Consider the following 16033-nt stretch of genomic DNA (forward strand, 5'->3'; position numbering starts at 1 on the left):
TTCTCCCCCTTGACCTTACCCTGTTGCCTGCCCCCTTCTCCCTGAACCTTACCCTGTTGCCTGCCCTCTTCTCCCCCTGAACCTTACCCTGCTACCTACCCCCTTCTCCCCCATGACCTTACCCTGCTGCCTGCCCCTTCATTGTTAATGTTTAAACAGTTATTGTTCATATATCATGAATAAATACAGGTTATTGACACTTTTCTACAATTACGGGTAAGACTTTTATTTAGAACATCTTCAAAGTTCCGTGATCCGGAAGTACTATTTTTAGTGTTGCTGACGAGACGCTGATTGTGTTGTTGTTGAATTGAAATCGATGAAGCTGTGAGAGCGCAATTGTGACTCAAGAATCGTTTGCAGAAATTCTTACTTTCTACGTTGGAAACTTACTGGGTAATGATATTACTGTCTGATGTTTTGTCGGTTAGAGTGGTTTGTAAGTCATACTTCTTGACGTTACAGAGTAGGATAAGTTAGCCACTAACGTTAGTACACCTTAGTTTATCTAACTGTGCGAGTGGCTAGCTATTACTGTTAGGTAGCTAGCAATAAACTGTTTAAATTTCAGTCTATCCAGCAGCTGTTTGCATAAAACACCCCTCCGTTCGCATTTTCCCCAGATTGTGTAATTTCTTATGATAATTGTTAGTTATGTGCATATAATAACGCTACATATGTAACGTTAGTTAGCTATATATCCAGGCATCAATGTATTGAATAATCGATTGCGGATTGGACTCGTGCTAATTGTAACGTAGTTGGCTAACTAGCTGGCGACATCACAGGGGCCGACGGCACAGCGTTGCAATCTTGCACAGTGTTACGAAGGCCCCCATGCATTGAACCATTCACACCAAACTCGGTTTGTTTAAATAATATCAACAATACTCACTAGGCTTCGTTTTCGTTCACTAGTAAACTAGTTAGCTGGTAAAGTAACAGTATTCCAAAATGTTTTTGTTGTTGTGGTGGGATTGACATTTCCCCCCACGACCCACATTCTAGACAACCATTACTGTTATCAACTTTTTATCATGTTCTGCTGCAGAAAGATTATGCCTATACAGAGAAACATACGAACAGTTTTCGATCTCCCCAAAAGTGGGGCATTGGTGCAATCATTCACGGTCAAATGGGGTCCGCATGACATCCCCTACCCTTCATAGACGCAAACTACTTTAGCGCCTATTGATGATAGTATCTTCTGACCGGGGGAGTTGTGTTAAGTGCCCGGACGCTTACTCTAAACATTAACACGCTTCGCTTGCGGTACTGTTTTGGAAATATAAGTAACGTGTCTTTCATATCAGTTAAACATATTTTTTTGCTATAAAAACAGAAGGTAAATTACTACACACCTTTTATAGGGTTAGTGTTCCCACACAGCCATATCTCCACGTTAGAGTGCTTGTTAGGTATCTAGTGTGTTCAGAACACCCGTGTGTAAACATTCTGCCCAACTCGGCAGAAAATCTGTCTCCCTCCTTTAGGTGGTGTATTTTCACATTGAGCAAGGAGTTTTTGTATGGATGTCAATGAATTGTAGTTTACATGGAGCCAAATGTGGTCGAATGTAATGGCTGAAAAAGCTCCATATGGAGAATAATGTTTTTTGAGAGCTAGACATTCCCCTGTCAACAAGGCATGCATTCTGCTGCAATGTCTGTGTACTGTTGTTGTGAACTCTCCTATCGCAATGTAATATCAGTGAACCGTGGTTTTATGCAGAATAATACATTTTGCATTTGGGTATTCAAATGTTCCTCTTGTGCAAAAAAAGTAATTCCCAATGAATTTTTTTACAGTGTGCTCCATTGTTTTTACCAGCTGGCGGAGCCATGTCAGAGAGCTCAAGTGACACAGAGTCCTCCTGTGGGTGGACTATCATAAGTAATGAAGTAAGTCAAGTCTTCCTGACCCTACCTGGGTCCTTATTTGATTCCCCATCAGCCTGAGCACCTGACTCCCTCTCAGCTAACCCTTGTAGGACCAATAGTCCAGTACTAGAAACCAGAGCCCTTGAAATTCCTCAGTGCACTCTAATGGGACTGGCCTATTTAATTTTTTATTTCACCTTTATTTAACCAGGTAGGCTAGTTGAGAACAAGTTCTCATTTGCAACTGCGACCTGGCCAAGATAAAGCATAGCAGTGTGAACAGACAACACAGAGTTACACATGGAGTAAACAATTAACAAGTCAATAACACAGTAGGAAAAAAAAGAGTGTATATACATTGTGTGCAAAAGGCATGAGGAGGTAGGTGAATAATTACAATTTTGCAGATTAACACTGGAGTGATAAATGATCAGATGGTCATGTACAGGTAGAGATATTGGTGTGCAAAAAGCAGAAAAGTAAATAAATATAAACAGTATGGGGATGAAGTAGGTAAAATTGGGTGGGCTATTTACCGATAGACTATGTACAGCTACAGCGATCGGTTAGCTGCTCAGATAGCAGATGTTTGAAGTTGGTGAGGGAGATAAAAGTCTCCAACTTCAGCGATTTTTGCAATTCGTTCCAGTCACAGGCAGCAGAGAACTGGAACAAAAGGCGGCCAAATGAGGTGTTGGCTTTAGGGATGATCAGTGAGATACACCTGCTGGAGCATGTGCTACGGGTGGGTGTTGCCATCGTGACCAGTGAACTGAGATATGACCGTTACAGTGACGGACTAATTCAAAGTTTCATGTCATCTAGTTACTTCTTGAGCGCCTTTATGCCAGTCATTGTCATTATGCCGACTGTCTAGATTAATTTGAAAGTCTGATGGTTAATGTAGTGAACTGGAGATCATAGTATGCCTTCATGTAGGGTTGTCTGAAATGTGGTAGGCTAATATAATAGGCTTGTTTCTAAGGGTTCAGATATTGAGTCCCAGGGGCCAGACAACGGCCTGGAATGTGGGTCTGATCTCCCAGAGAGCGCAGTGCTGGAGCCAGAGCTGCTGCAGGACCAACCCACCGCTCTCTCTGGTAGGAGGAGTTACCATATGCCTTGTGACAAATTAAAGCACTTTGAAATATCTAGGCCTGTTACAAAAAAACTATTGATGACTGGGTTAAAACTGTTACAACATTGTAATATACATGTATCAGAAAAACACTACATAATTTGGTTTAACCATCTGTAATGAAACACATTTATAGCGGTATTGAGATGTTATTTGCTCACAGTAGATGGTGTGTACGCAACCTGTCTTCAAATTTGAAATGTACTCTAAATGTGTTTTAGCTGAGTGCACTGAGGAGAGGGGTGAGTCATCTCTTGATGCCACTCTAAAAGAAGAAACCTTAGATGAGATATTGTCTGCTTCTGAGGTGAGGGATAAAAACAAAACATTCTTCGGCTGTATATTTGTATGATTCCCATGTCGCTATGTTTCCAGTCCCTATGCCAACCATGTGGAATATCCTCTGCAGGCTGGAGGTGAGGTGGCCGGGGACGAGCATGTGACTCTGTGCTCCTCCAGCGACCACTCTGACATTGTGACTCTGGGCGACACGAGGGAGACTGAGCTTGGGCCTTGGGATGAGCAGACAGTGGAGGAGGGAGCAGTCAGTGAGGAGCTCTACCTGGGCACCTCCTCCAGCAGCCAGTACACCTTCAGCGCAGAGACTGGTAGGGCAAACCAACACACCCTTTAGGGGATGTTTCAATGAATTCCAGTATGAGGTCAATTGGAGAATTTAGATAGATACAAATATATCTTCGCTGTTCAAAGTTAGAGATGTTTCCATGCAAGGTTTGATGGTCTGGTGATGATCAAGCAGAGGAAGTGGATTAGAAAACAGATAGGGCATGACGACAAACAGAAGAAACCAACAAAGCACTCCTTCCTATCCCTTTCCCCTTCCCCTTGTCCTAAAGCCAGGCTGATGATGGGCCACTGGAAGCTTCCACAGAGTCTGTGGGACTTGGGCTGTCATCTGAAAGGGCAGATGTCTGGCAGCCGTTCTCTCTCAGGTGGTATAAACTGGACTGGTGTGAATATGATAGTGTGCTGCTTGTCTTGCTCAACACAGTGTAGCAGGCCTAAACCTGGTAAGCTGTTGTCAGGGCAAATGCTGCCCGATGATGTAAACAAGTTCTGCTTGTTTTTGAAAGGTGTTGCAACCGCCACTAAATGTGTGAAACAAAACACTTGCGTGGTATTTCGGCATGATGTGTGTTTGTTTAACCTTAACAACTGGAAGTTGCCCCAGTGATGATTTGGCTAAATCTAATTGGTTTGACAGATATACCTGGTGTATAATTAGCCTAGCCTATATACAATTATTTTGACATAAAATGTATTATCAGAATATTTGATTAGTTGTTAGTCTGGATCTCCTGTATTTCTCATTTCATTTTAGGCTAGTGGTCACCTCTGTGATCATGTAACCTAGATTAAACTTGATACTGAGGCATGTTGTTTACATGTTGCTCCTATTACCCGAGGGATGTCTTAATCAGATTTTGCAATCAATGGTTATTGTCAAGCAAAACATAAGCACATTTTTCACAGCAGTGTGTGCCAGGTTTACAGGTTTGGCATTTCCTGTGGAAGACTAAAGCATTATTTTTGTTTTCCCAGTTTAATGTGCACCAATGTCATGAAGCCTAGCTTTACAACAGGGGTCTCCAACCCTGTTTCTGGAGAACTACCATCCTGTATGTTTTTGCGGAAATCTCAGTTGTAACTCACCTGGTTTGGCTTTTCAACCAGCCTATTATTAGAATCAGGTGTGATAAACTAGGGTTGGAGTGAACCTACAGGACGGTAGCTCTCCAGGAACAGGGTTGGAGAGCCCTGCTTTACAAAAAATGATGTATAGGCTTTAAAGGGGGCCTGAGCTTCCTGGTTTGGCTTAGTTTTTTGGCTTGATCATTGAGAAATGCAGCAGCCAGAAGCCAAATAAGAGTTTTCTTGGGGGGGTGGTTTAATGTGTGTGTGTGTGTTCGCACGTGACAAGCGTTTGTACATTCACTCTGCCAAAACAGTACACAATCACTCACCCTTCTAGATAACTTGAAAGGCTAACCAGGTCTTGTCTTGATGTTGCCTAGGCTAGTTACTGCTAGCCAACTTATTTAGCCAATTAGCCTCAGCCGCTGGTGTGCCACTGTGGCAAAGTTGGTTTGACATTGAATAGCCTGTCTTTAGGGCTAGTTATGGGCCGTCAATAAATGACTGTGTAAATGTGCAACATGAAAATATTGGCCCATCTTTTAGTTGTCTCATTCAATGCTTTCAATATTTGAATTTACACAATATATAGCTGGTTTGAGGTTAAGTAAGTCAATTCTGAGCTATTGACATGTTTTAATATTGTCCCATGTACATTGTGTAATATATTGATGGTCCCTAAATAGCTCCATAGGGATATCAAATGTCAAACCAAACTGACCATGGGCATTACGATGGGGTCGCCTGCAGCTGAGCGCTGAATTGATGATTACTTGGGTGCTGCCGACTGTGGGCAGGATTGAAATAAACCCAACCCAAGGAAAACTGTTACGGTACCCATACATTTTTTCCCTCTATCTCACAAATCTTCATTTTGGACGAGACTGACTTTATGACCAAAATTATCCCATTTACACTTTGTAGTCAATTTTGACAGTAGATTAACTGTTTGACTCATATCGATGCCACATAGGCCGTTTTCAAAATGAGAAGTATCTTTTTAGGGGCTCGCTCTTTAATTAGAATTGAATGGAGACGTGAAATATTACCATGGACCGCACTTTGCTACTAGATCAATGAGGGCAATTAAAACAATATTTCAAGCAGCAATGTGCTGTTAATTATTTTAGCAACATAAGCATGGTTTACAAGCATGTCAACCTACATGTCTACCTTGTAATTATGATTCTTTGTGTTGGTGTGTGTATGTTGCAGTTTTCCCTGCGGAGCAGCCTGTGGTTGCAGACTCTAGCAGCAGTGAGGATGAGGGAGGAGAGCAGGTCACCCCAGTAGTGCGGAGGCGCAGGGTGAGGAAGAGCACCATTAGCTCTGTGGCTGAGCATGGAGAGGAGGTGCAGGAGTCTGGCCCCAGTGACCGAGAGGAGACTCTAGAGGAGGAGCAGAAGGAGGTACAGGAGGAGGAGGTGCAGCAGGAACCTCGCGTTGCTCCCCCACCTCAAGGCCATGTCAGCAGCACCCTTAACAAATGTATCCTACTAGCCCTCATCATCGCCATCAGCATGGGCTTTGGTCACTTCTACGGTAAGCATCATGGGAAAGAATTGGGAAATATGTGATGAAGAATTTCAATGTTTCTAATTATGAGTATGGAATCATTGGTAAAAAGGAATTCACAAGGAGGGCTGTTTTAGCAGTTTTAACATGTTGGTTTTGTGTTCTAGGGAAATTTGAAGGTACAGTATGGAGTGGATGGTTTGAGGGTAATTGTCAAACTCAACTTGCTTAGGAGCATAAGTCATTATAATGTCATGTGAATGTCATGTGTCATCACTGCATCGTAGTTTTGAATAGCACAAACTAAACCTGTGTGTTTAGTGGGATTATGCAAAGCATGTCAAGTGCCTACATGATCATATTGATAGGATACACATCCTATTAAGATAGTGAAAAGAGAATTAGTGCTTCTGTTGACCTCTTGAATTCATCCTCATCAGAATGTTTATGTGTAGAAACAAACAATTTAGTCACAGGGCGGCAGGTAGCCTAGCAGTTAAGAGGGTCGATGTGCCCTTGAGCAAGGCACTTAACCCTGATTGCTCCTGTAAATCACTCTGGATGAGAGTGTGCTAAATTATAAAAATGTAATACGGTATCTGGGTTGTGGTCAATAAGCAATCAATTTTCCAATGTTATTGGCTCAGAGCTGGCTGAAAGGTGACATGCTGAATATGACTGATCAACTTAATCATAGAGGGGTGCCACATTTTGTGAGTTGACTACAAACCAGATGCTCATGATGGGTCACTTGTTGAATTTAAGTCAATTTCTTTTTTGTTTTTGTGTGGTAGTATATCACTTTCTTGTTCTGTCATCTTTGGTAAGGTGAGGTAACAGTGGGTTCCCAATTCCCCAAGGGTCAGGGAATTCAACACCTACATCCCACACATGGAATGTCAGGGGTTTTCTAATTTGCCAGCGAGTGTGGTCATAAGTCAATAACAATACACACAATAACAAATTGCTGTTATTGAGTTCATTTTGCCACTGCTGACCAATGTCACCAAATAGTTTTGGTTAAGTCTTGACATTTTTGTTTGTCCAAGAATGGGACCCATTTTTATTGCACCTAGTGGGATTATGCATGGACATTTCCCAACTTTTTCTGCTTCTGTGTTACTATTCTTGAATGTGTGTCATCATCTGGTGAATCATGTCTATGCTTATGGAAAATGAAGGGAATGCCTAATATTTAATTTTAACACAGGCACAGTACAGGTTCAGGAGAGACAGAAGATTGTGGAGAAGATCTGTGGAGTGAACGACCTTGGTAATTCGAGAGATCTGCAGCCTCAGTGTCATAAAGGACCAAATGTCATCAACAAGGTCTGTAAAGAGTTCTTGATACATACAGTTAGATATCATAAGCCACCTCCCTCTATTATCCTTCTCAAATAAACTAGCATAATAAAACAAAATACATGTTATTTTTGTCTTAAACTGTTTCCTAACTTTTCTGTTTCTTTTTGTTTTTATTTATATCTTTGGTGAACTTTGTTTCAGCTATAGAATTCTCTCTTTTTTGACTGAACACATGCAGATTTTAGGCATTAAAGTGCCAGTAGTCCTAATGTCACATTTGGAACTATCAGTATCATATTTTAGGAAGAACTTGTAAGTGTTTCAATATTAAATTGATCTATCCACTTTTACAGCAATGCTCAGTGAGCACTCATTTCACTATTATTTTTCAAGAAAATCTAACTTTTATGGTAAGTATAATTATGCCTCAACTAAAGCTCCTTCCAGAGAGCAAAATAATGTATCTTTACCACCAACCACATGGAAGGATTTAAAAATATATATTATTATTACGAAGTATGTCTCAAAGGAAGTGGTCAAACAAACACTATCTATCTTTGTTACATTTTCCACTGATCTCAAATAGTTTTTCATATGACACACAGTAGCAAAATGTTTTTGGGCAATGAGGTCCTATCCTTGTTTTTGTGGTTTATATTTCGGGGTTCACAGCAACGTTGTTAAATCAATTGTTACGCATCATTTTTTTTCTTGACCTAGTCAAATAATTTAAGCATTGATTGATTGGTAGCATTTTTTGTAATTTGGCACACAGAATCTAGAGGACATGATTAACTAAGACGAAAATAATTGCACCGATTGGCCTAAAGGTGGCAGTGTTATAAGCAATCTCACTTAAACCCTCATATCCGCTGCCATGTTTAACCTAGATACTTGAAACGTTGTATGTGGGTGTCTTTTTTTATGCTGAACAAATTTGCCTCAAGGACCCATAAAGTCTGTCAGGATATATTTTTGGACCAAATTCATCATGGTACATTTCTTAACTTTGTTTGAGAAAAGCTAAGGGATTGGTTACAAGATGGCTGAATCAGATTTTACGTGTCCATTTAAATCCTTTGTAAATCCACTTCACAATCGCCCATCAACTTAACTTTTAGGGTCATCAAAGACAGCTTGGCATTGATATCTTTAAAAATAAGAACTTAACAATTAACTTCTGACTATGTAAAGCTAATTGCTTAAAATAATAATAAAAAATCTCATGGACTAAAAGTCAGATTCACTCCAAATGTGGTCTTTGGACTCAAAATAGTCCCTAAAGGGTAAATAACATTGATGAATTTAAAGATGGCCACACTATACCAGTAGATGCGTATATGCTATAATAGGTTTAAAATACTTCAAAAATCTTCTTCTCATGAAGCATAGGACCAAATGACACCAAATTTGGAAAGTAAGCCCATGGTACATGTCTTAAATTAGTTTGAGAAAGATGAGGGGATTGGTCAAAATCAGATTTTACGTGTCCATTTAAACCAGTGTAAATATACTCCATATATTGGCCTAGCAACTTGAAATTTGTCATCGCTATCATGGACATCCCTAAGATGAACCACATTGAATTTGGTTTTGATATCTCAAAAACAAGGAAACTGTTAACAAGTCATGTCATGCTAATGCTCAAAATCATCTGCAGGCATATTCTCCTCATGAACCGTACACTCCGGATTGTGTGTTTAGACTCATTACAAAGGGCTTTTAATTGTTTTTTTCTCTGCATTAAAATATGACCACACTGTACCTATAGATGCACATATGCAAAAACTACTTTTATAATCATCTTCAATGCTTTAACTGATTGCACATAAAGGAAGATTGATCCTACATGATAAAGTGCTTGCTTTGTTATACAACTGATATTTTCTCCTTTGTCCTGTTCATATTGCTGTTCGCAGCTATATTTCTGTGATTTCACATTTTAAACTATTCATCTTCAATATTTTTTATATTCAAGGATTCTCTACGATTTATTTTTGATGGCTTTTTGCCCCCTTGAGAAATATTTAACACTCCACTTAACTGTAGCGTGAGATGAGGCTTAAGAGTGTATTCTCATTTTATAGCAATGCATTTGCTCACTTTGGTGATGCTGTTTCCACACGTTTAGGACGTGGTTAAGAGTCTGAGAGAAGACCTAAAGGACAAGAGTGACATGATGCTGTCTCTCACAGGGATTATCGACAAGCTTACTAAAGAGAACCAGGATCTCAGATCCAAACAGGCCCAGCTACAGGTAACATGCAAGAACAGGTTAAGGTTCAAATTGAACACTAGTGGTGGGTCTTTCCATATAAATTGAAGGTGGACTAATATCTAAATAAAGATTCAAATACTGCAACAAAATTCACCATTAATTGATTTGTCGTTTATTCGTGAGACTGAAGAAATGTTATGTCATGTTTCACTTTTAACCATCTTCATTATTAATTTAAGCCTAACTGTTCCCCTTGTTGTTCATATGTTAAGCATTTTGCTAATACTCCTTTGTGGATGCATAACAAATTATGTATTTTTGTTTTGAAACAAGGCCCAGAAAGAAGACTTGGTCGTGAAACTGAAGCAGACTGGTGAAGAGAGGGTTAAGATTGAGTCTCGGCAGAATCACCTGATGGTGGAGAACCAGCTGCTGAAGAGTTCCCTGGAGCGTGAGGAGGAGTCCCTGTCCACCCTTCAGGAGGAGCTGAGGAACCTGCGCTCCCAGATCCGAGACCTGGAGGAGACTGGGGCCGGGGCCGACTCCATACTGTCTGAGAACCAGAGGCTGAAGGACCACCTGGAGGAGGAGACGCAGCGCCTCCGCAGCTTCCTGAGCCAGAGGGAGGCCCTGATGGCTGAGGCCCAAATGCTGAGGAGGGAGCTGGATAATGAGCGAAGCGTGACTGACCAGCTAAGGGAGCAGCTGAGCAGCCGCAACACCAGGGCCGGAGGAGAGGCCGACCTGGAGACAAAGGAGCTGCAGTCACGGCTCATGGAGTTGCAGAAGAAGCTGAGCTTTGAGCAGCAGCGCTCCGACCTTTGGGAGAGGCTCTATGTGGAAACCAAAGAGGAGAGGGCCAAGGGAGACAAGAAGGCCAAAGTCAAGAAGTCCAAGGACGGCGTGATAGGGAATGTCAAAGATACTTTTGATGCGGTGAAGAACTCCACCAAGGAGTTTGTGCACCATCACAAAGAGCAGATAACGAAAGCCAAAGAGGCTGTGAAGGAGAATCTGAGGAAGTTCTCAGATTCTGTGAAATCCACCTTCCGCCACTTCAAGGACTCTGCTTCGCGCATGATGGACAAGACTTACCGGCCTCACAATCGGAGGTTTCACGAGAGGAAGGATGCCAAGACTGAGCAGCAGGATCATCATAGAGACCATGGAAACAAGCACTCAGAGGAGGAACCATGGCAGCCCAGAACCCACAAGCCCCTGCATCGTCACCCTCGTAAATCCACTGACGACTCTTTCCAGGCACACTGTAACACCCGGAAGTCAGGGAGTAAAGTTGAGGAGGACCCAGACGCTGAGCAACAGCAAAGAGGAGTGCTCAAAGGTTGCTCTGGGGTTTTCGACTGTGCCTACCAAGAATCCTTGAGCCTCTTCAACAAAGCCATGGACCCCATAAGAGCAGATGAGTTCAACCAGCTACTTCACAGCTACCTCCAGCAGGAGGTTGACCACTTCCACCACTGGACTGAGCTGGAGAGCTTTATTAAAAACTTCTTTCACAACGGTGTCTTCATCCACGATCAGATGCTGTTCACGGACTTTGTTAGTGGTGTGGAAGACTACCTGGAAGACATGGATGAGTACCATGGCCACAAGGATGACGTCTTTGAAGATCTTGACGAGTATGTCTACAGGCACTTCTTTGGAGATACCTACTCAAAACGTTACGGGTCAAGGTAAGTTTATATTTTTCATAACTGTTTTTTCAATAGGATGTTGTGTATTACCATATTTTGACATTTCTGTTCGCCAACTCACAGTAGACCCTTTGAGGGGCCAGATACGGATACTAAAGAAGAAAGGCTAGCAAAGCAGCAGCATCAGAGTGCCCGGCCCCGGCCACAAAGAGAGAGGAAGTGGAGCAGAGCAGGACGGAACACAGACAGACACATGGCTGATGTAAAAATAGAGTTGGGTCCTATGCCCTTTGATCCCAAATATTGAGAATAATCTTACCTAAGGAATCCGTTTTTATGATGGCTGATATTGTAGTTGCAAAGTCTATTTAGGATGTGTTTGATGGAAATCCTTCTTATTCTTCTGTTTTTGTGATTTTGCACAATGTTCTTTTAATGCTGCCGAATGTCCCCTTGCTTCCTGTGTTGTGTAAGCAATCCTTAGGTTAGTAGCAATGGTGGTGTATCTGACTGCATCTAATCTCATGCGCACAAAGAAAACTATTGCTGCAATGATTTAGCCATGAATTGTCTTAATATGACCAACTAGAGCAATTAAACATGGGAATACAGTAAGTAAATCTGACAGTAGCTTACTCTGTAGTACACATTCATTGTCATCAGGTCATTTGTTACATGTTCTTTTTAAGTGTAATTTGCACAACATTTCCTCTCTTTGGGCCTTTTTTAAAGTTTTACCATTTTAATTGTCTACATTTAGGCCTATTGTGAATGAATGATTCATTGGATGGATCCAACAATGGAAATAAATAGTATTTTTGTCAGTGGCATTGAAGAGCAGTAAAACTAAGTAGCAAAACCACTGAGATACTTTTTTTCACATAGTATTGAATAATGCAAGAAGCCGATTCCACAGTTGATTTCTATACTTTGCTGCTACATTACATATTTGTTTAAAATGGTGAAATAAAGTACAACTGTGTTCAGTAACATTCCAACTATGGCTTGTTTTACTAAGGCTGGTTATTTCCTTTCATTTACAGATGTGCTATTAAAAATGAATTGCAGCTTCCCAATAAAATAAAAGTGAATATTGACTGCTTCTTTTCCCCCCTAATATAGTAAACTGTCTGGCTAAGTGTTGCATTATTTTCAGTGTTTAAAAGATCAATCTGTTCAGTTTTAATTATAATTTATTCCTTTACAATACAGATCCATTTTGATTAACTTCCCAATGGCTCGTACCAATGGTCAAGATGGTTCTGTTCAGTGCATTTTGTAAACTAGGATCCTTCTTCAAACTCGGATCCTTCTTCAAACTTGTCCTTGAGATACATGAGTATGGGGAAAATATTTGCTTCTTAAAAATGTATTCTCATTCTCTTCAGTGCCTTTGATAAACTAGGACGCTTTTTCCAACTCGGCCTTCAGGAACGTGAGTGTGGAATATTTCTCTACTTCTCATAAATCTATTCCTGTCCAAGAATGCAGAGAGCTCCTGAGAACAGAAAAAGATAATACAAATTATTGTAACAGTGAAGGAGCCATTAATCATTATTAGTCTTGAATTACAAAATGCAGAGTATCTAACCATCTCCAAAACATCAAAGAACACGAGGTGGGTTGGCAGCATTGACTCATAAGGAAATGAGGTCCTCAACCAATGATGAGGATCAGCGAAGAATCTCTCAGCTTCATCAACATAGCGCTTGTCTCCTGTGAGATCTGGTGGACATTCTAGGAAACGCATCTTCATTGGACAGTGGATGTGACTACAAAAATAATGTATATTGATTATTTACTGCACTGCCTCAGCTATAAGCTTGTCACAGTTCTTACTCATGCAAAAGGACCCTTAGGAAATAAGCCAAAAAAACCTACCTGTAGAAAGGTGTAGAGTGACAGGGCATTAGAAAGAGGACTTCAGGCAGTGGAGGTGTTGAAGGATCTCTGTCGTCACACAGGGTCTGGAGGTGACCCATAACATCCAGTGTGCCTCGCTGGTGAACCAGACCTGTGTACAGGGCTGGGACTAGGTTGGAGACCAATAAGGCACATGCGGCAGGCCGTCTCCAGGTTCTCAGATTCACCAAAGCTATCCCTGCAATAAACGAAGACCCCGTATAGGGTATGACTACATTGCTTGTTACTTGCAGTCATTGGAATCTTTCAGGAAATGTTAGCACTCACCACAAAATACCATGCAGAAAGGCAAAACAGGGTAGATGAATCTGAACTCCTTGTGCGCAAGACAACTGCATTGAGAAGAAAAAACGTGCAAATTCTGAAATTCCCTATGATTTGAATGGTCTAACAAAGATCTTATTGGCCCATAAATTACAGTAAGTGCATTTTACACAACACAGAAAGACAAAAGAAAAAGGCCATACCTGTAAACCATTACTGTCCAGACTATTGTTATTAACATGATTCTGTATCTTTTTGAAGCCAGTGTGCATCCATACAGGAAGAAAGGAAGATGAGGGCCAATGACGACCACAAAACCCTGAGTAAAGTACCAGTGCCATGGATGAGAGCCATAGAACTCAGCCACGTTGTGAAAAACATTAAACTTAAGGAAGTTGTACTGCACCAGGGTCCACTGCAAGAGGAAATGGTTTAAGGAACTTGTGTTAATTAACACAGACATTACAGCTTGTGATTTATAATTACCTTTACTTTATAATTTTTTAAACAATGCTTTTCCTACCTTTCCATAGAAAATGCAGTCAATCAGTGTCGAAATCCCAAGAGTTAAAGCCCTATATGAAGGAGAGGCTCATTCAATAATTGAAGAATACATTATGTATGGCATGAAAACCTCACTCTGCAGCTGAGGCACAATGGTCTTTCTCAAATCAAAGCACTCACCCAATGGGAAGGCAAAGGTGAGTTATGAGTTTCAGCTTGTTATCTTCCTGCCAGAAGTGGTAAACCAACAGAGGAAGCCACACAATCAAGGCTGTTGGACGAACAATGACTGCCAAGGCAACCAGGATCAAATATTTTGTACTGCGAAAGAAAACAAGCAAAATCTGTTTTAAACAGAATGTTATTAATGGAGCGTCATTAAAAGGTATCATTTTTGTAAAGGTATTTTGTAACTTGCCGTGTAGTGTGAAATACTTATAGATGCACAGGAAGTGAAATGGTTTTATGTTTGAGTTGTGTAGAGGTGTAGGTCCAACCTGCTGTGTGTTTTAGAGCCAGGCAGAGGATAGTAATAGAGAGCCAGAGTTGTGAGTGTGGTCTCCATGGTGTTGGTCAGGGTCCTGGTGCAGCAGTACCATGTGAACCAAGAACAGAGCTGGCAGAGGTACTAGTAACAAAAAAAGAGAAAGAGGCTTTGTCACATGGTTTCAGCCCACATTACCCAGGATTGGAATAAGTGAAAAGGTTATGAGAAACAAAGTAGTCCATGTTGTTTTTACCGTCCATTTGGCAACGTCAGAATGCTCCAGTGATTGGATAAGACAGTAGAGTTTAATATCAGCCAGTGCAGAAAGCAGTGCCTGCACAACTCGAGGTAGCCATACCTGCAAAATCCACAATATATACTGTACAGATTTTGACAATGGGGTCACATGCAATGCATTTCACATCAGCACTATAAATTGCTACAAAAGATGAAGATGTACTCAATATGACTTACCAAGAGTTGAACTGCGTCATAGGTGAAGAAGTGCAAAATCTTATATATAGCTGCAAAGAAGAGAGGGTAGGAGAACCCTCTTATACCTGCTGTCCACTCCCACGTCAAATAGCCATAGGTGAAGTTATTAAGGATTTAGCAGAATACACAGACTTGTCCACAAAAAGGTTATTAGAAGGGTACTGCTTAAAGTTTTATGATTTTTTTGTTGAAAGGATATTCAAAAACCATAAGATGAGCGATTTCGAGGGACTGCCAGTATTCATCTGGGACAAAGCTGGTCTGGACTAGGAAGCAGTTGATGAGACGAAATGCCACAGTGAAGACAGTGACCCCCAATACACCTGAGGAGAAGAATAAAAAACAAAAACCCGTCATATCTCTCCACCAGTTAGGCTGCCTGTGTTAGATGTGCATTGGTAATTACATCCATTATCAACTAGTCATTTGAAAGACTCAAGCATTCTGAATCTGCAAGTACCATTGCATGCTCCTGGATCACATGTTGCCTACTTCAATTTAATTTGTATATATTTAACTAGGCAAGTCAGTTAAGAACACATTATTATTTATGTTGATGTAGCTAGCTAAACTAGCTTTTCTCTTTCAAAATAAGTAATGTAAACTTTACTTCCATTCTTACTTTTATCATCAACAGCAGTTTGACATTTGCTCAGTCTGCTGCTAGAATATGATAGCTGCTATACCAAACAGGGCACATACCGTACCATTATCAAGGGGACATGTTTCTTCTTTACTATATAGTTGGGATTTTCGTTTCCTCAGTTTAACAGGCTCTGCTTTGCTTCCGATATTTAAGCGTGCACGAATCTTTTCCATTACTTAGATAAACTATAACTAACTAACTACATATAATGTAGCTAATTCGAGCAGCACCAAAATCCACGTTAGTTCCGTGTTTGTGCTCGTAGGTAGATGACGTCAGACGTTTCCTAGGAAAGTAAATGCGATTGTCAAGATATCATTATTGTGTTACATATCGGTGATGTAAAG

General features: G+C 40.8%; 2 protein-coding genes across 15 annotated transcripts; one reads left to right on the forward strand and one right to left on the reverse strand.

Annotated features, from left to right (window-relative positions):
- The first annotated feature begins 265 nt into the window (after positions 1–265).
- LOC109888028 (cell cycle progression protein 1) lies at positions 266–12458 on the forward strand. 11 transcript variants are annotated; one of them, XM_031811619.1, is made up of 12 exons: positions 266–396; positions 1809–1901; positions 2866–2980; positions 3240–3325; positions 3428–3626; positions 3876–3971; positions 5890–6216; positions 6357–6395; positions 7400–7518; positions 9626–9751; positions 10046–11406; positions 11491–12458. In XM_031811619.1, the coding sequence occupies exons 2-12, from the start codon at positions 1842–1844 to the stop codon at positions 11672–11674; spliced, it is 2712 nt and encodes a 903-aa protein (XP_031667479.1). In that variant the 5' UTR covers positions 266–396; positions 1809–1841; the 3' UTR covers positions 11675–12458. The 11 variants fall into 11 exon arrangements, with proteins under 11 accessions (XP_031667479.1, XP_031667496.1, XP_031667515.1 ...); XM_031811636.1 differs by having other exon boundaries at positions 6357–6368; XM_031811628.1 differs by having other exon boundaries at positions 269–396; positions 1831–1901.
- On the reverse strand, positions 11922–15963 carry pigb (phosphatidylinositol glycan anchor biosynthesis, class B). Of its 4 annotated transcripts, none has more exons than XM_020479281.2 (12): positions 15748–15962; positions 15240–15363; positions 15020–15137; positions 14799–14903; positions 14556–14686; positions 14239–14379; positions 14078–14129; positions 13758–13969; positions 13558–13622; positions 13249–13468; positions 12959–13139; positions 11922–12865 (listed from the first exon to the last, which is right to left on the reverse strand). In XM_020479281.2, exons 1-12 carry the CDS (start codon positions 15857–15859, stop codon positions 12752–12754), a joined length of 1575 nt encoding a protein of 524 aa, XP_020334870.1. In that variant the 5' UTR covers positions 15860–15962; the 3' UTR covers positions 11922–12751. The 4 variants fall into 4 exon arrangements, 3 of the variants coding, with proteins under 3 accessions (XP_020334870.1, XP_020334877.1, XP_020334883.1); XR_004206611.1 differs by having other exon boundaries at positions 12543–12865; positions 12959–13104; positions 15748–15963; XM_020479288.2 differs by having other exon boundaries at positions 12732–12865; positions 15743–15857.
- Between the last annotated feature and the right edge of the window lie 70 nt (positions 15964–16033).

Source organism: Oncorhynchus kisutch, linkage group LG3, assembly GCF_002021735.2.
Source record: "Oncorhynchus kisutch isolate 150728-3 linkage group LG3, Okis_V2, whole genome shotgun sequence".
Lineage (NCBI taxonomy): Eukaryota > Metazoa > Chordata > Actinopteri > Salmoniformes > Salmonidae > Oncorhynchus > Oncorhynchus kisutch.

Coding starts and splice junctions, on each gene's coding strand:
- LOC109888028 (XM_031811619.1), top strand. CDS start 1,842: ATGTCAGAGAGCTCAAGTGACACAGAGTCCTCCTGTGGGTGGACTATC. Junction 1,902..2,865: donor GGACTATCATAAGTAATGAA/GTAAGTCAAGTC, acceptor CTTGTTTCTAAG/GGTTCAGATATTGAGTCCCA. Junction 3,972..5,889: donor TGGCAGCCGTTCTCTCTCAG/GTGGTATAAACT, acceptor TGTATGTTGCAG/TTTTCCCTGCGGAGCAGCCT.
- pigb (XM_020479281.2), bottom strand. CDS start 15,859: ATGGAAAAGATTCGTGCACGCTTAAATATCGGAAGCAAAGCAGAGCCT. Junction 15,364..15,747: donor AACATGTCCCCTTGATAATG/GTACGGTATGTG, acceptor TCTTCTCCTCAG/GTGTATTGGGGGTCACTGTC. Junction 13,140..13,248: donor CACTCTACACCTTTCTACAG/GTAGGTTTTTTT, acceptor TTATTTTTGTAG/TCACATCCACTGTCCAATGA.